General features: G+C 39.0%; 1 protein-coding gene across 4 annotated transcripts in view; it reads right to left on the bottom strand.

Annotated features, from left to right (window-relative positions):
• ENAH (ENAH actin regulator) overlaps positions 1–23,593 on the bottom strand; it is a 122,228-nt gene that overhangs the window by 39,955 nt on the left and 58,680 nt on the right. For all 4 annotated transcript variants that reach the window (XM_009686503.2, XM_068940169.1, XM_068940171.1 and 1 more), the window contains exons 2-3: positions 11,730–11,895; positions 10,083–10,260 (exon numbers count right to left, since the gene is read on the bottom strand). In XM_009686503.2, coding sequence (XP_009684798.1) covers positions 10,083–10,260; positions 11,730–11,861 — 310 coding nt within the window. In that variant the 5' untranslated portion in view covers positions 11,862–11,895. The remainder of the gene's footprint in view (positions 1–10,082; positions 10,261–11,729; positions 11,896–23,593) is intronic.

Below are 23,593 nucleotides of genomic sequence, written 5' to 3'. Positions count from 1 at the left end.
CTGTAAGAGTAACAAACAGTCTTTTCAAACAAGATATTATCAGGAGAGCTCAGGATACCATTCAGCAGTAGCTCAATTTGAACTGTCGCTCTACAGCCCTTCAGCCAATGTTCCCAGGCTCTTCCTCCTGCTGCTAACACCAGTCCTCATTTAAACACAAACAAGCCAATTCGTCGACCTGGTCCTGCTGGAAACTAATCAGCTAGCTTCACTCGCGCTGGCTGTTCAAACCAGCCTGTCACACAGTCCGAAAACGCTATTCATGGAAGACTGAGGAAGGGAAAGGAGCAAAGTGCAGTGACCTAGACCTTGACAGACTTCAAAAGGTCCCAGGAAACAATACCTCACACATTTCTCAAATCGGTTACAGAACTGCCTATTGGGAAGCAAGAGAATGTGGGACTTCTGAAAACGCTAAACGTGAATGCTACCTAGGATCAAATCAAGGCAATCAATGCCTGAAGAAACGAAACACCTTAAGTTCTGTGAAGAGCAAATAAAACTTTGGGTCTGGGATTGTTCCATCATTCGACTCCCTCAAATTTTTGGGAAAAACATCCAGAAAAATAATTCAACCATTTCCGACAACAGTCCTGGGAAAAAAGTACAGAACTGTCCATGTTAATTTAAGGAAATCTTTTGTTCATTCAGGTTGTTTGCTCTACTCTACTCCGTCTCATCAGTCTCATTAAAATGATTTTAGTTTTATCAGGGATCACAGCCTCCTCATAAAACATGATCTCACAGCCTCAACCTGCTTTCTAGACTTCTCTCTCTCTCTCAAAAAAAAAAAAAAAAAAGTATTCTATGCAACTTTTGCAGAACGCAACCATCAGGAAGCCAGCCCAGCGTAACCTAGCCAACCTACGCCAGTAAGTTTTGGTGCTTCCTATGTATTTATACATGCAAGAAAGTAAAATACAATAGCCCACTAACGATTAATATAGCTGTTCCAGTATTTCTAATATATTTTTGCTACAACAAAAAGCAACCTAAACTATACAAAAAGCTTTCAAGAAAGAAATTTCGAGATAAGTCATTTGGCCTGTTCTCTGATCAATTCCTCTCTATGAACAGACTCTTAATACCTGGGTCCATTAGCTTGACGATTAAGTTAAAGGTGCACACCAGATGGAAAAGCTTGACTCATCCTAAAAACTAAGCTATTACACCAAGCCAAGACCATCACTTCATTGCTAAAATGCAACTGTCGGGAGAGGGAGACAGAATCTATAACAAATAAATGAGCAGGAATTAACTAATAAAAAAAACATTCTTAAAGGCTTGTGAACCCCTCAAGATACTTCAGAAACATCAAGCTCCAAAGGAAATATTCACAGACAGTATCCGGAAAACAGTCTGCTCTATCTAAAGATCATTTTAGCTTCAGAGAACAGTGCAAGCTAAGTAAGAGACAAGGCGGAAAGGTCTATTCATTCTGGGTTTTGTTTAAGAAAAAGCTAACATCTTTCTTTTTCTAAGGGAAGTACAGACTGTGTACTCCATGTTGTACCTTGGGAGACAGAGAATGTGATATTAATTTCTGCAGCGACTGTTCCAGTTTAAACGCTCTCTGCTTTTCAGCTTATCCTCACCTTCGCATGACCTTCCTCTAGGATAGTTCAACTCCACAAGAACTGACTTCACCAGCTAGATCAAGTTATTGGTTCTGGTTCTTCATGCAGCCACACAGACAACTATTCTAGCGTAACGCAGAGGACAGCAACAGGCTGCCGGAGGCTGCTTGAGTCAAATTAAGTATCCCCAACACCACATTTCTAACCCACAACCAGAGCCGTGGTTTTCAGATTCCTAGAGTTCATTCTCACCACAAATGGACTTAATTCTACAGCTCTCTCCTTTCAAGCGCTGCGTTCATTGATTCCCATTACATACCTTATAAAAGTATAATTATCAAGCTGAAGACAGAAACACATGGTTTGTCCACCCTCCATGCCCTTCAGCTCATCAGTGTCTTCACTCTCTGCAATTACATTGCCTGCTTTGGAGTTGCGCATCAAACTCTTCCCTTCCTTTTCTTTGAACATCACCTCGCTCACGTTAGCAGTGTTGACAGGGCACCTGACTGACATTAACACATAGGAATGTGATGCCTTCAATCACCCTAAAAAATCCAGGGTATCTGCTATTCAAGATGGAAGCAATATATGTACTATGAGTTATACAACTGCCTACAATGCATATTTTCACTTAGCTTGACAGGCTTGCTTGAGAGCTGGTAATGTAATGACGAGTGAAGTGTCTTTTGGGAGCCACTAGCAGTCAGACTGGCCTAAGTTTTCCTCATAACACTATTTCCTATGGCTTGAGAAAGCCAAACAAACAAGAATACTCCTGCAGTTACTGTAATGTTCAAAGTACAGCATTAAAAGATAGAAGACGCTATTTCCCCACAAAGAAAACATTTAGTAACTTTAGACAAACTTTGTCAACTGTATCACATTTGAGAACTCTAGCTTGAGGGGTGAAGCTCTCAATTTTTCTCCCTAGAGAAGGTATTGCAATATTACTATTATTAGAGAAGGTACTGCAATGCAGCATTTAATAATCCTGTTTCATTTCTGATTAAATTAAGCACCATTCCAATTGTACAGAGTCTTATATTCAAATCAAAGTGTGAATGATTGAAAGCAGACAGCAAATTGATTATATAGGCACACGAGCTATACAGACAAGAGCATCCAGCTGTTAAAAGTTAGCAAAGACTAGTGTTCTGAGAACTTAAAACATCATCATGCTTTGTCTTTAAATTGGAATCGAGAGCTCAGACTCGCAAGAAAGTTTATTTTGAAATAGAGGACTTCAGAATTTACAGGCTAAAGACATGTCGAAATTGTATAGAAAGAGGTCTTCCATCTAGTTGATCTTTTTGCACAGCAAGTTACAGTAGGATTTTGTGGTTTGACCAAAAAAAAAAAAGTTTGAGATACTTTGTTCAAGAGTAATAATGAAAAACTTTTCTACAGATTATAAATGGACTGCTCAAGCACCCCTAACCCCATACATCTCAGTCAACAAAACCACAGCAAACAGCATTTCTGCTGTAGAATGTAAGAATAACTTACTTTTAAAAAATATATACATTTTAAAACTTTAAAAATTCTAAATAAAAGGAAGCTAGACTTTTTCCAAGAAGTAATAGGAAAAATGATCATGGTGAAGTACTCTTTTTCACTTTAGTTCTGTCTCCTCCCACTCAGAATCCAACCTACTCTAGAACGTTATATTACACAGCAGAAAGCCTGGGGAGACTTGCTGGCTAGCCTTCAGGAGAAGCAAACTGGTACCACTCATCCAGACCTGAGCTTGTATTATGGGTGTATGAGCAAGACTAGCAAAACCAGGAAGGGCAGTAAGGAGTGACAAAACTATTGTAGTACTTCTCCTCAAACTGATTATCTTCCAGTCAAGACTTCATTCCTCCAAACTCTCACTTTCTCATTCGCACTCACTATTTTTTAGGTACTGCCAGTTCAGTCAGTATGCTTATCCCCCATTTATTTTAGTGGGATGGTAACAATGCTGCCTTTTGGCCGGAATTTTCATTTCACTTCACAATAGCATGCAACACTTCTAGCTCATCAACTTAATAAAAAAAAAAAAAAGAGCCCAAGAATAACAAAAACATTAAAATGCATTTGAAATTGAGTAGAAGCAAGCCTGCTACCAATGCAAGCACACACAACACAGCACACTCTAGGAAACAGTGCTGAGGTTCTACACCTGGGCTCAGGCACTAGCTTTTGGAGCGGCCTTGAGCAAGCTCACAGCTCCCCTCTCTACCAACCTTTTACCTAAGGGGAAAAAAGTTTCTACAGAAGAGTATTAAGGTCTCCTGATAAAATTACATTGCCAAAGTCTTAAAAAGCAAGTATCAGAAGAAATATCATCAATACCATCTACTGCAAGATTTTTGCTACTCCCCTCTCCTTTCCCCCTGCCCCCACCCATTCTACCAAAATTTGTGGACCGCAGTATTACAGAGAACTGCCACTTTTCAGGCATAGTACTAAAAGAAGCGAGCCTTTGTAACATATCTGCCTTAATATTTCCAGTTATACTCACGGTTGTATGACAATACTCTGTCTACAAAGACAGTGGATTTAATATAGCTGCAACTTCTACTGGAAATATTTTTAGTTTGAACAGTATGAACGCTCAAGAGAGAAACATGTTAACATGCCTCAATGCTTATTAAATAAATCTTTACCCACAAAATTAATGTATTTACTTCTGTGGTTGCTGTGCAGTTAGGCCAACTTTAATGAAATTCTCTGTGTCACCCACCCAAACTTTAATACTTCCACGTGATGCAACACTAACCTTTGAGAATGACATAAATCAGAAACACCACACAGGTGTGTTTCAGTATAACTGAAAACTTAGCAATCCTCCCTGCATCTTGAAATACAACAACTGAAGTTAATGATACTTTCAAAAAAAACCACTTATATGAAATTAAAATGCAAGAGAAATATTTTGCCTAGAAAGCAGTTAATTGAAACTTCCTTTAAGCAGTTAATTGAAACTTCCTTTAGATTAATATCTTGGCACATAGATCAGGACTAGTTGGAAAGAATTAGCTATTACAGAATCTAGCAACTACAAAGTTTTTCTTTACTCAGTTACACATTTAAAGCAACACCACCACCCACACAAGCAAAAGTTGAGATATTACCCCATTTCCAACAACACAGGTAACGCCATATCCCATCATTACCATTCTGATCGAGAGCACTAACAGGCTTCTCCAGACGGCTGTCAGAGTACAGGTACGCCATAACTACTTCACTGCAGTAGGATCAGTTTTTTCCCCTCAAAACAAATTCTAAGCATGACGTGAAGTACAAGAGTATGAGAAGAAGTATTTAAATCCCCCCATCCTTTTTTATGTAGATTTCTCACTTCAGGCTCACACAGTCTCTACACATAACCCGATTAGGCAACTCCAGTTTTCGCTGCAGTTTGCATTTGCCAAAGATGTTAACTTATTCAGTCTATGATTTGACTAAGTTCATTAAATCCTTGCTGATAGGGGAATGCATCTTCACTGTCAGAGAAAGGACTGTACATCAGTATACTTTCTAAAGGTCTGGATAAAGCATGCACCTTTTCCTCAAAGATGTGATTATTTAATAATTGAACAGCCTAACCTCAAGCATTCCTAACAATTTCAAAGAAATTTAACCTCAAGTTTCTTTCCAAGATTAGATTAACCAAATAAACAGAACCTTCTTTTCCTCCTCCCCATTTTCCTGCGAATTAGTGTCATCTAAGATGAATATTAGAAAAGTTTTCTTTGCTTCATTTTAAGCTGTTCCCATCTTCATCTTTACATCCAGAACATCCCAAAATTATTTTAAGAAACAAACATAACTGTTAAAGACTGGTAAAAAATATCAACATGAATCCTCCATGCATGCATTTCTATTAGAAAGAATCAAAATGGGCTTACAGTTGTACGAGAACTTTCAGTTATTCTTTCAATACTTTCACCTTCTGCAACCAACAACTCAAAGAGCCTCCCTAAATGCAAATTACAAATTCAAAATCTTGTACTTGTTTTCTTATTCTCTTAGCAAGGTTTCCCTGGGAGCGAAGACAGACATCAAACAAAGTATCTGACCTTTCCACCTGAACTGGAAGGTTTGTTTTGCACGCTTAATATGATAACCCTTCGTTCCTTCCATCTCCCAGCACATCCTCATTATTTGCCCTTTTCCTTTAAAGCAAAAATCCACTTTCTTAAACATTAGAGAAAACTCTCTCAACTATCCGATTTCCCTTCATGGAGGTTTTTCTCTCTCATTCCAGGGACATTTTGATTGTCACACTGAACTCAACCTAATGCAGATAAAGTCTCCCTTGTAATGTGATGCAAAACCTTCACAGAAAGCAGTTATCTTTACTCTAGAAAACTAAGACCAATTACTGAATATCCAGACCACACTGAACAAGACAAAGTCAGATATTATCTTCAAATGAGTTCCTAAAGTGGGGACACATTCTTGTCATCTGATTCAGCTGCAGTAACTTCCGACCTTCTCAGACAATTATTTAATTAAATGGGAAAAAAAAAAATCTTTCGAATTTTTCCAAAGTGAGTGCCAAAACCAAATTTGGGGTTGTTTGCAAGCTATCTAAACAGTATGGAGCAGAAGTCTGTAGCTTTAGTAGTCTGCTTAAACTTAAAATTCGTGATTAAGGTGCAGTCCTGAATGAAGTCTATTCTGTTTTGGGTTTGCCGACAGTCTATGATCTGCTCAACCAGCTAGCAGTAAAATAGGGTCGAGATGAATAGCTAATTGCTAGTGCAATCATTCAAATCAGAACCAAGTGAAAACTCTGACTTTTACATTGATTTAAATAAATTGAGTTCAAGAAATTACGATGATCACATAATGTCACAGCGCTGTAAGTCACCTAAGAAGGGAAAAAACTAATTTTAAACATAAAGCGTATTTCAAACTATTTCACTGACAAGGCAGACATCACTTCAGAGGCCTTTGAGACAAATATGTACTCTTTTTTAAGAGAAAACTGCCAGTCACATTAAAGCCTTTATTCCACTACCACTTCAAACACTTTACTCCGCATTCTAAACTAATTAGAATGACAAAAAGCCTGTCACTGTATACTCAACGGTAGGTACAAACGCCTTTGCTTTTGCAGATCCACTAGAGGGAGATCCGAAATTAAACAATGTCAAATTATGGCATTATACAACAGGTGAAGATCCCAGTTGCAAGTGCAAATCAATTGCATTTTTCAAACATACACAAGAGATGGGGACTTCATTAGAGAGCGCGTGTATGTGGAATATGAGAGCTGTAACACCTGGTTTTCAGACGAAAAGAATGCCAACAAAATAATCTTTAATATTCCCCAGAAGTCATTTAGACTTCTGTGAACCTTGACAAAGATTTAAATTCATCTACAGCTTTATAAATTTCAAAACAGTACGCTAAGGTTAAAACGGTTTTTCCTTTTATGAATAAAATACAACTATTAAAATAAGCAAACTAATTGCAAAAATGAGAAAATGTAGCAGAAAAGAAGGATACTGGGAGAATGTTAAACCTCAACTGTAAGCAATTTTTGAGTCACAAGCAAAGTTATCTACACTGCATTTCTCTGTTTTACTAGAGCTGGATATTTTACATGCTGTTTTAGATACACCAAGAAACACAGCAGTTTACATAAATTATTACTGACAAGTTATCCTCTTTAACTACAGATTTCTGAAGCAATATCATCAGAACACCATGTGAGACTGCATATATTTTTATATATTTTTTTTTAATATAGCAGATAAAGAAGAAACAATGATCAACATATAACGCACAAATTCCTATGGTAACATATACCCCTCCAGGACTTTTAATAGACCTTTTCAAAAAAGTTTTTTTTCCCCCCCCCCCCCCCCAACTGAGAGTTTTAGTACAGGGCAGTTTCAGCACACTTCCTAAAATGAAGAGCTAATATTAGAGCTTCTGAGCCAGTGATCTGTCGACTTAAATATGCAGTGATGTCAAAGATGCTAGAAAAAAGAATTTTTGAAAGGCCCTGTACATTACGCTGCTATGTACTTTGTGTAGCTTGAGAGAGCAGAAATCCGTACATTATAAGACTAAACAGAATGAGACTTTTTAAGACGTAAAAACACAGGAATCTCGAATTCCACAGAAGCTCCATAGCAGAGCTTTGTTTTCAAGTCAAATGAATGCATTAGTATACTGGTTAAACTTCACAGCATGACTGGAAAGCATCACTGCCTGTTCTCATAGCCATTGGCAAATTTAAGGTGAATTTTCCATGAAATACAACAGGGTCTCTTAGTCAAACAAGTTACTTGCAATAGTTTATGTCCCAAGGCATATGGAATTCACTGAAACCATTTAACATCAAGGAACCCTTTCTAGCTGCAATTTTTATATATTATACCAACTCCAGAGACCAGAAAAAGAAATGCATTAAATTTTGAGCAAGGAGTCCAATTAGCCTGTTTCTGAAGCATAAACTACTCAGTATCCTATTTCCATTATTGAAATGGTCACATTCAGAAAGATATTTGATAATCTTTTTTAACTGCAATGGTGAAGAGAGTCAGAAATATTAAGTAATACGTAGACCATATACTGTCAACCAGTTGATAAGAACGAGGAACAGCTGCTGATAGTATTTGAAGGCAGATACGATACGAAGACTTGTCTTTAAACGCTGTCTGGAGACGATACTGGGCTTACAAAAGGTTCTACATACACGTCTTGAGACGTTTTTACATGCAATAATACAAAACTGCTCATCTTCAGATATCTGCTGAAGCCATTTCAATACGCTGATAACATTAAGCTTTGTTTTTATTTCATCTTGATGGAAATTAGAGCACAGATAGGCAAACTGGTAGCTAATCTGAAATTTCATCTTGAAACGTCCAGTCTTTCTTGGCCAACAGAGGAAGGACAGTAGTATTATGGAAGGACAGTATTTCCCTCCTGGGCTGATGGCATCCACCATTCATTTGTAATCGAGCTAATGTATTTTGACTTTTACCTACTACGACAAAGTTGAATCAAAAGAAGGAAAAACAAAGCATTTTTCTTACAATTCAGACAGCCTAAATGTTAGAACCAGTCACCTTCAAATGTTACTATGCAACTTACTCGCATCCTTGTCAGACTGACTATTAAGAATAAACTGGGTAAGCTATGCCACTCTAGCCAGTAACTGGGACATGTTATTACAGTCATACTCAGCTTCCATTTCATGAATTACACAAAAATCCATCTTTGAACTTAAAAAAAGAAAAAAGAAAAGGTCAAATCAGACCAAAACAGCAAACATCAGGCATTTACTGGTATGAAATTGAAGGAAGCAGGAAAAAAAAAACTAAAGTATCACTTCAGGCACCAATGAAAAGTCTACTAGCAGAGCGATTTGGACAAATTCATTGTTTGGGGCAAAGAGAGGACCAGATTCCAAATACAGTGACTTTAGACACATCGCAAAGCTTAACTCTCCCTCTCCAGCTCTCCACCTACTAAGAAATTACTTCAGTGATGCAATAAAAAAAGGATTTGTTTTCATCTCGAGTTCTTTGTTCTTGTGGAATTAGTGACTGTGAGCCACTAGTAAGGTCATCCACAGGCTCTCTTCTACATAAGAGAAATAAAATTGGCATCTCTTGTTACAGGGGCAATTTTTAAAGTTTGATGAGTACAAAAGAATTCTATTTGGTTACAGGAACACAAAAGTCTCTCTGAAGTTGTGCAAGTAGAAAACTCCCTGTCCATGTCCCCCAGCATTAGGCCAATCAATTTGGTTTTGTGTCTATCTACAATACATTATGGACACCACCTGAACTGAAAGCCACCAAGTTCTCCACCAACTGTTTGAATATTGTATGTTATCTTGCTTGCTATCTAAAAGAGAACAAATGAAATAAGAGAGTGAAATAGATCTGTTGTCTAAATTTTATGTGATCCTCTGAATATAACCCCTGGCTCCGAGACCTCCAAGTTAGAAAACTCTGCATGGCAAGAATGTTATCTTGCTGCCAAAAAGGTTCTAAATTCCAAATTCGGGGGGGGGGGGGGGGGAAGAGAGGAAATAACCTATTTATTTTATCTGTTGCTTTTATAACAAACCATCACTCATTGATAATGAAAAATACCAACATATATTAAGAACACTTTGCCCAAAGGATATGTCTAGAAATCCTGCAAAGTACCCTGATTAAGTGGTAGGCATTTCTCGGTCTCAGGTGTGTGCACACGTGCATTTTAAAAGTCAAGAAATTTCTACATACAATAGATGAAAAAAACGAAAACAGATTTGCTTATTAGGAATTCTATTTACATGGATGGCAGTCAGTTGAAAATCACAGCTGAGCATCAGCAATTAGGCAGACAAAATAGCCTAATAATTTAAGTGGCTAGAGGCTAAAGATCACAGCATCGTTAGAAAGAAAACTTGACTACCTCATCTTTTTGCATAAAGATTTAGAATTTTTCATCTTCATATTTGAACAGTCTTCCAAAAAAAATTAAAGAGACCCTTACCAGCTTCCTGTGAATTTAATACTTCTAAGGCATGCATCATGGCACTTGCAAAGACATTGGCATCTTCTTTGCTGCCAAAATTCAGACCATACACCTGTCTAGCATCGCGCCACTGGTGGAAGGTCTGTGTAGCTTGATTGTACTTCAGCCCTTTTGGAATGGCACAATTTATTACCACCTATGATAAAAACAAAAAAAGAAATCTTAATTACGCTTAAAATTACTGTTTCATCACCAGTTTCACCTTAATCATGCAGGTTCATTTCATTCTCACAGCCTACAAGATCACAATGTTTAAGTAAATAGCTGCTTTAATTCCAATATTGCACAAAAACAGTGATGAGAATAGACAAGGGGAAAAATAAAATACTTCTGAACTTTGTAGTTCAGACACTCTCATCTCAAACGATGCAGGGAAGTTTCACAACAGCAATACAATATTAATAATCCTGGCTTCTAGTAGCATAGTACCTATGAGGTGAATATACAGAAGACGAAAACGCAGCTGGATTTCAGAATCTTAGTTTTCCATTAACACAAAAAATGCTCATTAGAATTATTTTGTTTTACCAGTTATTACCTCTTCACTGCAGATGCTGCATCCCTTGGCTGATACAGTGCTTTCAGTAGCAGTTTACGGGGACTTCTACAGTGCATCACAAGGTATTAGCATCTTGCAAAACTGTTATACTTCAGACAAAAGGTGATAAATTCTAGGCAGTAGGACAATCATTGATTAAAAGCTGTCCACTAAGAGGATCTCTAACTATATCCTCTCACCTTTTTCCACAGAATAACGGGGGCGGGGGAGAAGTCCTCAGATGAATGCACAGAGACAGTACGTTACTTGAAATAAGGGATTAGTCACATAGATCACATAGGAGATTATCACTCTGTGCTTCAGGTGCATGATAAACAAACGTAAAAACCCCAAGAAAGGCCAAAAGAAATTTGGAGGAAGGGAAGACAGAGTTACTCAGACAAGTACAGACCTTTAACATCACCCTAAGTATCACGAGACATAGTGCATTTCAAGATGAAGCGCTGAGTTTGCCACGCAATCAAGATCTACTAAATTCTTCATCAAGAAAACTAAGACGCAATCGTTGTTGCTCCCTTCCCAGCCTCTCAAGGTGGTAGACCATCAGTATTACAAAACGCTAGAAGTTCATTCAGAAAAATCATGCATCCAACTTTTCATAATACAGGAAGAGCTAGAGAAGATTGTTGCCATCTTAAAAATAGTAGAGTAGACAGTCAATAGGTAGAGAAGTTGGTACCTATGCGGATTGCAGCCAAAAGCACAGAGTGGGGTACAAGAAAAGTTATTAGGTTGAGACTCTGGCTTAAGGAGGGTCAGCTGAACTGTATGTACAGTGCCTATTGTCTTTCCTCCCCTAGCCTACGTATCTATATGTAGGAAGGAACAGTAAAGAGCGCACAAGAAGCGTCCTTTGAAGGTTTGCAAAGTGCTTAGCAGTTTACAGGGGAAAAAAGTCATAACACAGTTTTGCTACCTAAGCTAAAACAAGAAAAATAAATTTATTACTTACAGTTTCCATCGTTTTACTGAAAACGTATTTAATGTTAAAATATCAGTAAAATAGCTTAAGTTTCCTATTTAAAAAGTTTCAGAGATTCACTTACCTGATGATCTTGAATCTTCCTGCCCACTACTCTAAACGTGTTGTTGCCTGTGTGATGATATATATGAACTCTGCTGAATCCAGTGGATCCACCAGCTGGTACCCATTTCTTATTGGCGTCATCATAGACCATTACTGCAGCTCGCGCTTGGCAGATACTCTGCTCACTGTTAAAATAGAAGCATTTTAGATCAGAACATAAAATTACTTATTGTTATAAGTAATGACCATATTTTGTGGGTTTTTATGTTAAAGTCACCTTCTGGGAAATTCATCTTTCAAAAATACAAAATTGCTAGCGCTTTGGCATTTTGCTTACAGGTACTTGTTCTGCAAAGTTTTTCTCAAAACAGAAATAACTATCAGTGGAAGAGACTCTGGTTCCCCTCACCACCAACCATGAATTTTAGTTAAGCTCTAAAACTTTGTATATAGTTTTCTCCAAAGACTGAAGAACAGAGAATGTAGAGTTGTGCTAGCTTTACAGAATTTACATTTTCCAGGGGCAATTTCTTCTACAAGAAACGAGGAGAGGAAGGCCCTTGCCTCTTAACATCTCTACGAGAACACACACCACATATTCAGCGATAAGGCCCAGCACAGAAGAAGTTTACCTGCTCATAAATGAAATGCTTTTTGGTTCTGACACGTTTTACATCAATTCACATCTAGAAGTTACATGATCTCCCTCAGAAAAGATTCTCTTGATTATTATAAGCTCCAGTTTCATCAAGAGACGTTACTGCTATCGTCAGTTAACCCTGATTATGGTAGTCAGCTGGAGTACGGTCTCAAGTTAAAAGGAAGCATATCATAAACGTCATTAAAAATCCAAGAAAGCAGAACATACCAGAAACACACTGTTAGGAGGGGAAGAAAGTGGGACTACATAAGCTGTCTTTACTGGAAATGTTCAGATGCAGACAGGAAATAAAAATAGAAAGGAATGGTTTCTTATCAGTAAGAAAAATTCTCTGAACATACCAACCTCAACAGATGCAACATTAGAGAAGGCACGTGAGATGCCTGGCTTGCAAGGAATGTGGCCTGCCATTTGGAGAACTGGAAAGAGGACGAAAAGGCTGCTTTTGTAGTTTATGAAAAATGTGAAAGTAATGAAAAATTTATTCATAAGATACGAAGGTGGAGAAAGAAGATTTTCTTCACAGCTTCTTGTTCTGTTTTTTTTTTTTTTTTTTTTTTTTTAAGATAGGGATGAGTCTCCCAATTTTGTATTTCCATCTCCTAGCAGAAGAAAATACAGCAGTGTATCCAGTTGTTTTTATTAACTTTCAGTATTGAAGTTCTTGACAGAATATAACATCAATTTCTATCAGACTTTCCACGGCACTATAACAACTAGAGAAGCACTTGGCACTAAAATGACTTTCAAGGCTCGAGGAGAAGAGAGAAGACAGAGATCACGCCTCTTATGAAAACAAGAGATTCAAGATCAGATCAGGAAATATCACCGCAATTCTAAAGTCACCATTATTCTAATCTCATCATCTATTTAGTAACCATATCAGAATGGAATTACCACCTCTAATTACCTCATCTTCTTTCTAACCAAAAATTGGTTCAGTATAGGTATCATAAAATTATAATACACATATCCTTCTGTCTGCAATTAAGACCTCAAGGGCCACATCTGATCCAAGGAGATAAGTCAGATAGAAAGGCTCTAATCCTCCTGAAAATAGTTAGCTGTAAACTCTAGGTGTTTCACAGTCCCTTTCAACAACATGCCACAGGTAGATACAAAGGTCCCCTCATCAAGGGAGGAAAGTCATGCAAGAACATATCAGAACATACCGTATTTCTCTATTTAGAGTATTTTGGAACACAGCCATCCTGCAAAAGTCCAAGCCTAGGAACGTTCTGCATTGTTCACAAAGGACAGAACATGCACAGACACAGCAGGTTTCTAAAATGCCTTACAGTATTACAGAAAACTTGGAAAATGTCTGAATCCGAAACAGGTTTTTGCTGTGTCTGAATGCAGATTCAGCACAGGGATGCTAAGCCATAGGTGGACAGGACCTAGATACTGATTTGGAAGAAGAGCAATGCTGTTTGTAGAGTTCTTGCCCAAAATGACTTCATCTCAGATTCACAACCACATGGTAGCGCGATTAAAAAAAAAAAAAAGTAATTTAGAGTTCATTAAAAATTGAGAATATGAGCACAAACTAATATGCTCCAATTATAATGACGGTAAAACTGCAGAATGATTGAGTAACAATACAATGATCAGAACAGATGATCAAATCCAGAGGCTCTTATTCAGAGCACTGCTAGTCTCTGTCTTGCCACAGTCCTTTGACAGGCTTAAGCATTGATAAAAGCTCACTTTTCATGTTCTTATTTAACAACAAGAAAAAACCTGCCATTTTTATAACTATTTGGTGTTCAAGTGGCACGATTTGTAAGCACAAAGAAGCTGACCTTGTGTACCATTTCAAATGTTTCTGTAACAAGCGTTAAAACTATTTTTAGTTGCATTTCATAGACTCCTTATGCCTTACAATTGGAACTATTAGATAAAAGTCTAGACCTCAAATATTTCATGCCCCATTTCAAATAAAAGCATTTTCTTAACAGCACCGGATTATTCTTACCCATCTAAAGATACAAGATGATTTAAATACTTCAAAAATGACAAATACAAGCAATTTCTAATTGACCTTTTCAATCAGTACACAGTAAAACTTTTGCCCTCATTTCGTACAAATCCCGAAACTAAAATTTTAATGTGCCAGATATGTGATTTTCATATGCGGGTACCAATTTGAAGGTAACATACTTCGCTCTTGCTAAAAGTCTCCACCACTAATCACCATACAGTCGTTTGACAGAAAAATTAAACTATGACTATCAGAAATGAATTAACCTATCACAGTCTGTTTTTCAAGGGTTCGATAATCCCACATTATTAATGCAGGGAAGATGAATGCAATTTCCTTCTCTTGGCAAAACTTCTACACTCTAAAATGATTACTTATTTTGAGAGAAAGCGTGAAGGCATGAACTTCAGCGAACAAGAATCTCTAGGACTGCTCTTAAATGCTCATTTGATAGTTCAATGTTTTAATATAGCATATTATATTATCCTTCAATTAACATTTTGCAATTAGACATTACAAAGTAACTAGTCAGCTCTCCAAGCTTCATGGTTTTCTTTTTAACTGAAAAAGCAAGGTGCACCCCTGAACGCCACTAAACTCAAACGGCTACACTTTGATATTGTTAACTCATGACTATTTCATTGATAGGCCTTAAATTAATTAATTAATTTAAAAAAATACACACAACCACCACAGATACAAGGTTCGGTCTTCTTTTCTTGATCCCCTTTTTCCGAGGGAAAATACTGAATTTGACATACAGACTGTTACTAGAGCCTGGCCAAGCACCCTCTGCATTGCTCTGTGGTACAGAAACTTAACCATCAGTTCAAAGGCGCACAAGTCAGCCAAATCGGATTAGTGCCTTCCTCACTATTCCTTGCTCTCTTGGTTTATTGCATTTCCCTGCTGTACTTCCACCAGAGGCAGGTCTTCACTGAGCTCAGTATTTAGAACTGAATTCTTCACTGTCCCCAGCTTCTTATGCTCGTGTCCCTCAGACTGCAGCAACTGACAGTAAGATGTTAGAAGACTGCTCACTTAACATCCACTTCGAGCTGACCACCAAATGCACTTTTTCCAGATGGATTACTTTAGCAATACTAGAGAAGAAAAATAAATACCCTACAGTATTAACAGTCATGTTGCAACAGAAAAGAAAAAGATTCTTCATCTCTTTCCCATGCCATTAAGCCTTCAAAAGCATCCTACAGAGTTCACTTGCCCATCTGCAATTTTTCTTTTTTTCTGGTGTAAAAATTTCAGGAACCGTTAACTCCTCGATTAGTTCGCACTTTCCCAATACAAGAGCTCACTGGGGGACAGGGGTAGGTATGGGGTAAAGGGATCCACCTCCAAACTCTGCTGCCAGAGACAACTATTCAAAGAACTGATTGCCAGCTTATTTAGGGGGTGGACTGAGGAACTACGGAGACAAACTAAATACTAAGAAAAATTTAGAGATTATCTATTCCCAAGTAAACTAACCAAAGCAAGTAGATGAAACTGAACCCAGAAAAGGGAAGATTCAGAAAAAGGAAGGTTAATGCAAAACAGAGCTTTCCAAATTTCATGAAGCAAAGAATACAAGTTCTCTTCCCAAAATGTAAAGCTTGACAAATAGTTGAATAAATATATGTTATGAAGAGTTCTTTTTTAGATACAGATGTAAGACTCCAAATGCTAAAGTCAATCACTATTCTGGATAAGTCCACCTACCTTATAAGGCCAAAGACAGATGGGGGGGGGGGGAAGGGAGGGAGAAGGAGAGGAGTCTGGCACTCAAAAGGCTCACAAATACAAAAAAACAACATCGTAGTAATGAATCATAAGATTATTCATATGGGAGATTGTACTTTCCTCCTCCAGTGATGAGATCATACAGAAAGCTCAAAAACCATAGCAAACTCAACCCCAACATACATTATTCTTTAGCTCAAATGGAAAGCGTTCATTCTTTCACATCCCAAGCTCCTGAGCTCAATGCACAGTGACACCACTACACAATCTGTCATCCTAAGGGTTTTTTTGGTTTTTGTTTGCTTGTTTTTGTTTTTCTTAAATGGATGCTTCTTTTTCTTCTATTAAAGGATAGATCCTTCTACTAAAAAAAGGATAAAATGACTTAGATGATCAAACCCATGAGGAAAACTGCAGGACTGCAGCCATAGAGAAGTCAATTCAAATAGACTAACAAGAGCAAGGAAAACCTAAGACTGCATAGGTTTTCGGCTCTTAGTATTTTTGTCAGTGATCTAACAACTACAGTTTTTGAAGTTATATGATGCTACTGCTTCTTCTGGCGATTCAGGTTATTCTGAACAGAAAATACCAACGGCTGGTACTTTCTCAATTTACAGAAATCTAACAATTCCTAAATGTGCAGTCTTTGGGGCACTGAAAGGAGTGGGAAGACAGACTGAGATTCATGAAATGCCTGTTTTGGATTTCGAAATTGCATGGCACAAAGCTAGTTTCTAATTCTAAAGATTTCTAATACCAACATCTTAAAAGTATACATTTTTACAAAGTAGCAGAATCCTGGTTCAGATACCAAGTTTTATGTCATTTTGGTGGTGTTTTGTAACATGACTTTCTCTGCTTGTCCCTGAAACTCTACTGGTATAGCACAATTAAAACACGTGTTCTCCACTTCACTATAAAAAACACACTTGGTACTATATCACTACTTTCTGTTAACTAAAAAAGACACTTCAGAGACAAAGCTACCAAGTTTTATATAAATACACCGCTTGCTATCCCTTTGGCTCATTTGGCTTAACTCAATAGTGAAGGTATTTGCTAACATCTTAATGTTAGCGTACAAGGTTTCCAATGCTCTCAAATAAGTTCCACAAATTATGGTCTATTGACAATTAGACTGAACCTGATCAGCTGTGTAGATTAATTCTTCTGTTTGGCAGTATGGGAAGGGTTTGGGTTTGCTGCTGCTGGGTTTTGGAGGGTTTGGGGGAGAATTTTAGGTCACTTAAATTTCAACTCACACTCTGCTGCTCCAATTTTACCCCCTTTTGGAGCTTCTCTTTAGCACCGCCAAAAGTAGAGCTCCGAAGGAGATGAGTATAATAGCCCTGTCTCTTCTGGCCAATTAGACTGGAATACATGCCATCAACTGGACAGCATGCAACAACATAATCCACTTGGGCTCAGCAAGGATTAACATACTAGTTTCTTATAATAAATTACTTTTCTCTCTAATTTATCAGTTGAAAGGTAAGGACTCAGTGTGCATTATCCAAGTCTAGCTAAATGATGATGCTGTATAAAAACATCAGGCACTTTATGCAGCAGGATGAACTATATCATGCTACATTACTTGCATCCAACTTCAAACAACATGGCTTGCCCACATCCAACACTTCAGCTAATACAGAATCTACTTTCTGTTTAGTTTTTGGACTAAGACTAGTTTGAAACCATCTGATGTATATAATGACTATGATATTCATGCAAATTATTCTTCTGAAACTACGACAACCATGAGGACAAGTGTGACTGTTCATTTCTCAAAGCAGGCCACACAAACAAGGGTTAACTTTCAAATGAAAGGTGAACTCAGAGGAAGTAGCTCAAAATTATTTCTCTGACAGACCTCTTTTCTAAGCAGTTGGTACCCACCTTTGCCTAGAAAACTTTTCATTTATCACAGAGATTCATTCATCTCTCTCCCACTTCTTCTCATCAACTGTGTGAAATACAGATAGCCTGCAAACCAGAGGGAAATCTGGATAGGGAAAGTCCCTGCTAGAAAATAAAACTACTACTGTTGAGGAGCAAGAGGAACAGAAGTCAATGCTGGGACCAAAAGGAACGGTACTTTGCTTTCAGCACAGTACTCTGCAACAGCTCCATCAGGAATTTTAGTTGGTGTATAGTTTATTGAAGCTAAACTTTCTTTGCTCAATGAACACCTCCCATTGAAAGAAAACTGCTTTTCATTTCATGTATAAAACTGTTCAACATTAATTTAAGAGCTCTCTCCTCTTGTAGTAACAGTGCAATTTACTGAATAAATTTCCCTTCTTGCTATAAAAACACCCTGTTCTTTCACGACTTTGCACTCCTGGCAGCAGTCAATTCCATGGCACAGAGAGATATCAAAAAGGTGAAGGAAATCATTACAGGAGACAGGCAGAAAAAAAAATGTATATATATATTCAGAATAACAGGTTGACCATGAGATGGTGGAGTTCAGGATCCTACGAGGAGGGAGCAGGGCAATAAGTAGGATCGCAACCCTGGACTTCAGGAGAACTAACTCTGGCCTCTTCAGGGACCTACTGGTAGCCCCTGGAATCTCATGGGGTAGGGCCCTAGAAGGAAAGGGGGGTTCAGGAGAGCTGGTTAATATTCAAGTATCACTTCCTCTAGGCTCAAGATCAGTGCATCCCTCTGAGGAAGAAGTCGAGCGAAGGGGGCAGGAGACCTGCCTGGATGAGCAAGGAACTCCTGGCAAAACTCAAACAGAAGAAGGAAGTATACAGAATGTGGAAAAGGGGACAGGCCACTTGGGAGGAACATAGGGACATTGTCAGAGTATGCAGGGATGCCACAAGGAAGGCTAAGGCCCAGTTGGAATTGAATCTGGCAAGGGATGTCAAGGACAACAAGAAGGGCTTCTGCAAATACATCCATAGCAAAAGGAAGACTAGGGAAAAGGTGGGCCCGCTGCCGAATGGGGCGGGTGCCCTGGTAACAAAGGATACAGAGGAAGGCAGAGTTGCTGTATGCCTTCTTTGCTTCAGTCTTTACTGCTAAGGCCAGCCCTTCCTGCTAAGCAATTCCAGACCCTGGAGACCAGGGAGGAAGTCTGGAGAAAGGAAGACTCTCCCTTGGGGGAGGAGGATCAGCTTAGAGATCATGTAGGCAAACTTGACATCCACAAGTCCATGGGCCCCGATGGGATGCACCCACGAGCGCTGAGGGAGCTGGCAGATGTTATTGCTAGGCCACTCTCCATCATCTTGGAAAGGTCCTGGAGAACAGGAGAGGTGCCTGAGGACTGGGAGAAAGCCAGTGTCACCCCAGTCTTCCAAAAGGGCAAGAAGGAGGAGCCAGGGAACTACAGACCTGACAGCCTCACCTCCATCCCTGCAAAGGTGAGGGAACAGCTCATCCTGGAGGTCATCACCGAGCACGTGGAGGACAAGAAGGTGATCAGGAGTAGTCAGCATGGCTTCACCAAAGGGAAATCATGCTTGACCAACCTGATAGCCTTCTATGATGGAATGACTGGCTGGGTAGAGGAGGGCAGAGCAGTGGATGTTGTCTCCCTGGACTTCAGCAAGGCTTTTCACACTGCCTCCCATCACATCCTCCTAGGCAAGCTCAGGAAGTGTGGGCAGGATAAGTGGAGAGTGAGGTGGATTGAGAACTGGCTGGATGGCCGAGCTCAGAGGGTTGTGGTCAGTGGTGCAAAGTCTAGTTGGAGGCCTGTAGCTAGCGGTGTCCCCCAGGGGTCAGTCCTGGCTCCAGTCTCGTTCAACGTATTCATCAATGACCTGGAGGAAAGGTGCACCCTCAGCAAGTTTGCTGATGATACTGAACTGGGGGGAGCGGCTGACGCACCAGAAGGCTGTGCTGCCCTTCAGAGGGGCCTGGACAGGCTGGAGAGCTGGGCGGAGAGGAACCTCCTGAAGTTCCACAAAGGCAAGTGCAGGGTCCTGCACCTCGGGAGGAACAACCCCATGCAGCAGTACAGGCTGGGGGCTGACCTGCTGGAAAGCAGCTCTGCAGAGAAGGACCTGGGAGTCCTGGGGGACCACAAGCGAAGCATGAGCCAGCAGTGTGCCCTTGCGGCCAAGAAGGCCAATGGGATCCTGGGATGCATTAGGAAGAGTGTTGCCAGCAGGTCGAGGGAGGTGATCCTGCCCTTCTACTCAGCCCTGGGGAGGCCATATCCGGAGTACTGTGTCCAGTTCTGGGCTCCCCACTACATGAGAGACATGGCGCTACTGGACAGAGTCCAGCGGAGGGCTACAAAGATGAGGAGGGGACTGGAGCATCTCTCCTCTGAAGAAAGGCTGAGAGCTGGGCCTGTTCAGTCTGGAGAAGAGAAGACAGAGACGATCTCATCAATGTGTACAAGTATCTGAAGGGGGAGTGTCAAGAGGATGAGGCCAGCCTCTTCTCCGTGGTGCCCAGCAACAGGACAAGAGGCAACAGGCACAAACTGAAACACAGGAAGTTCCACCTAAACCTGAGAAAAAAACTTCTTCACTGTGAGGGTGACAGAGCACTGGAACAGGTTGCCCAGAGAGGTAGTGGAGTCTCCTTCCCTGGAGATATTCAAAACCCGTCTGGATGTGATCCTGGGAAATATGCTCTAGAGGACCCTGCTTGAGCAGGGAGGTTGGACTAGATGATCTCCAGAGGTCCCTTCCAATCTAAACGATTCTGTGATTCTGTGATCTCAAGGCAAAAATCTGTATTTTTCACAAGAAATTACTAGGTTACAACCTCAAGATTTTATTTTAAATAATGTTGCACATGCCATTTTTCATGTAGTGAGTATTTTCTAAAATGCACATACAGTCACATTTTGAGTTGGCAATTCAGTATTGTCTCTAGGTCTATCATAGGCTGATTCACATAAAAATTGACATCTTATTCTTTTTAACAAATGCTATTTAAGTGTGAAAACACATGCGACAGATGGAAATGTTCAAAATCTAGAATAATATTCTAAAGGAAGTTTTTAAATCTTTTAAGATTAAAATTTCACTACAAGTTGTTATTCAAATGGACAACAACACTTAGAGAAAGCATGAAACAACCTGCAATAGGCACTTGAAAAACTGGAACGGAGAAAGTGTTCTAGCCACAGAAACTGCAAAGAGGGACAAAAGAAACATAGAAGTAGTATGAAAGAGGTTTGAATAAAGGAAGAGTACTGTGAAATTCATAAAACTAACGATCTTAATATTAACTGGTGTTTATTGATGGTTCACCTTAACACAACACAATACATGGACTTCAGAGTAATTTGCGGTAAGTGCTTATCCTTAATCTATTTCAACTCAAACCAGAACTAGGGAAATCCAAGAGGAAAATATGACGACAGTGAAACCAAGAAACAGTTGTGCTACAGAGATGAACCTTAATAAAAAACAAAAAATTGGTGAGAATTAACAACAGCAGACTGAAAAGCCTGTGTTTTTCACTAGCATGAAATTAATTTTACGATTAACATTAACTATATTACATTATAATCTTCATCCCAAACTTAAATTCATAAATACGATGAAATCAATCTTCCAAATTTCATCTCAAACGAAAGAAGTCTTTAGGAGAGCTAGCACATATACACACTCCAAAAATGACTATGTATCCACTAAGGATAGATTACACAAAGTTTAAGAACAACAAAGGTTTCACATCCAAGGCACATATACTGGGGAGAAGGGGGTGGTAGTGGAAATAGCATAAAGAAAGCTAAGGGATTAAACTAATTCTGTAAAAGACATACCATCATCTTTAAAGCTCCAGTTGGTACCTCTGAAGCACACTGAAAGGACAGTTAGCTATGAGAGTTGTCTTATTTGCAGGGCAACAAAGTAAATCATTTGAAGATAACAGATCTCTTCACATAAAAAAAGGTGTTTGTGATTTTACATACAGAAGTAGCAGGGCGCAGTTTATGACTTTGTCATGAGATTGAACTGAAAAAATAGGTTTGTTCAAAGAAAGCTTTTTTTCTTAAAAAGAATGTATTGTGAGCAAATTATTTCAGTGGTTTAGAATGACATCTTGTAAGCATGAAAGCTTTGTACCACCCTCACCTGGAACCTCTCTGACAAGAACAACCTCGAATAGCCTTCAGGACTGAGGATACCTCTCAGGTACCGGCGCATCCCGAGGCAGAGCCCAGGCCCCCGAGCGCGTGACGCACGCCACGCAGGCTCATCACACGAACCACGTACCAAGCGCGTTGTAAGCGCACACAGGCTTCACCGCGCTACTCTGCTACTCTATGGAATTTCACAAGGGTATTCTTTTACTGTCTTTCTGGTATATGAAAATAGAAAAGGCTATGAAAAATGCGTATTAATTTTAGAAGCCTATTTTTATTTCCTGTGGTGTTCAGTATGTTCAAACAAGTGTTAATATCGGGTCTCTCTGTAAAAAGCTATTAAAAGTCACTTCAACCAATTTATGAAAAAGGTGGCCTACGTCAATGAAATGCTTCAGGTAACGAACTGTTTGACCAGTGTAAGAAGTCACATCTCAAACTCAAAAGACTGCTCGATTTTCCAAAAAAGGCATCGGTTTCCAAACAGTAATAGAAGCTACAGCTGTTTAATAGTTCATGGAGACGAAAAAAATATTTCAGTAGCCAAAAAGGACTGACCATTTGCTGTCTTGTTTTTAAAAGCAGACGAATAAAACCTCTCGCTTTTATCATACAGGGTACGCATCGCCTTCCACAGAACCTGAGATGCTCAAACCTACAGTCTGGAAAATGTAATTCAACTCAGGACTTGCATAGCTTCGTTTTCCATAGTTACCTACCATGGGTTTTTTTCCTTCCTCCCTTCTCCTTTGCCTGTATTACTGCAGTATGTAGACATGCGGGTTTTTGTGTGTGCGTGTCTGTTTAAAAACTAAAAGAATATTTTTGTTCAGTTTTTACTTCAGGTTCAAGCTTTTCCTTATAAATCATTCGGATGGAAAAAAAATGCAGCACTGAAACATGTTATTTTTGTTCAAAAAGCATGCTCATTCTTGATATTTAAAATGCTTAAAGATGCTTAAAACAGGAACATGAGGTTTTAAATTGCAGTGAAGAATTTACTTTGAGCTATCAGACAATCTTTATAGATTGTCCAAACTTTAATCTGAGAGGACTACCACGTTTACTTAAAATTCAAAAATCATGAGATGGAGAAATAAGAGCTTGAGCATATTAGAAGTTTACTTGGTAGATTTGGTTCTTGCCTTGTATGCAAACCTAGTGATAACTTCACAGAAATACTTTGTTAATAAGCCTTCTTCATCTGCCTTTGATGCAAGATTTCAATGAAGCAACCAGTAAGTGCAACATTCTTCTATTTTTTTCTAGAATTTTCTAGTATTTTCAGTCTATAAGGAATCATGAAACTGTTTTTAAAAAACGGTTTCAACAGACGCTTTGAAAAAATCTGAACTAAACGTTGGCTGGATACTTCATTACGATAGATTCGCAGTGGGGAGGGGGAGAGAATCTTTCTAGCTATTC

This window comes from Struthio camelus, chromosome 3 (genome assembly GCF_040807025.1).
Source record: "Struthio camelus isolate bStrCam1 chromosome 3, bStrCam1.hap1, whole genome shotgun sequence".
Classification (NCBI taxonomy): Eukaryota; Metazoa; Chordata; class Aves; order Struthioniformes; family Struthionidae; genus Struthio; species Struthio camelus.
The sequence above is the reverse complement of the archived record's forward strand: the minus strand, read 5'-3'. Positions and strand labels throughout refer to the sequence as shown.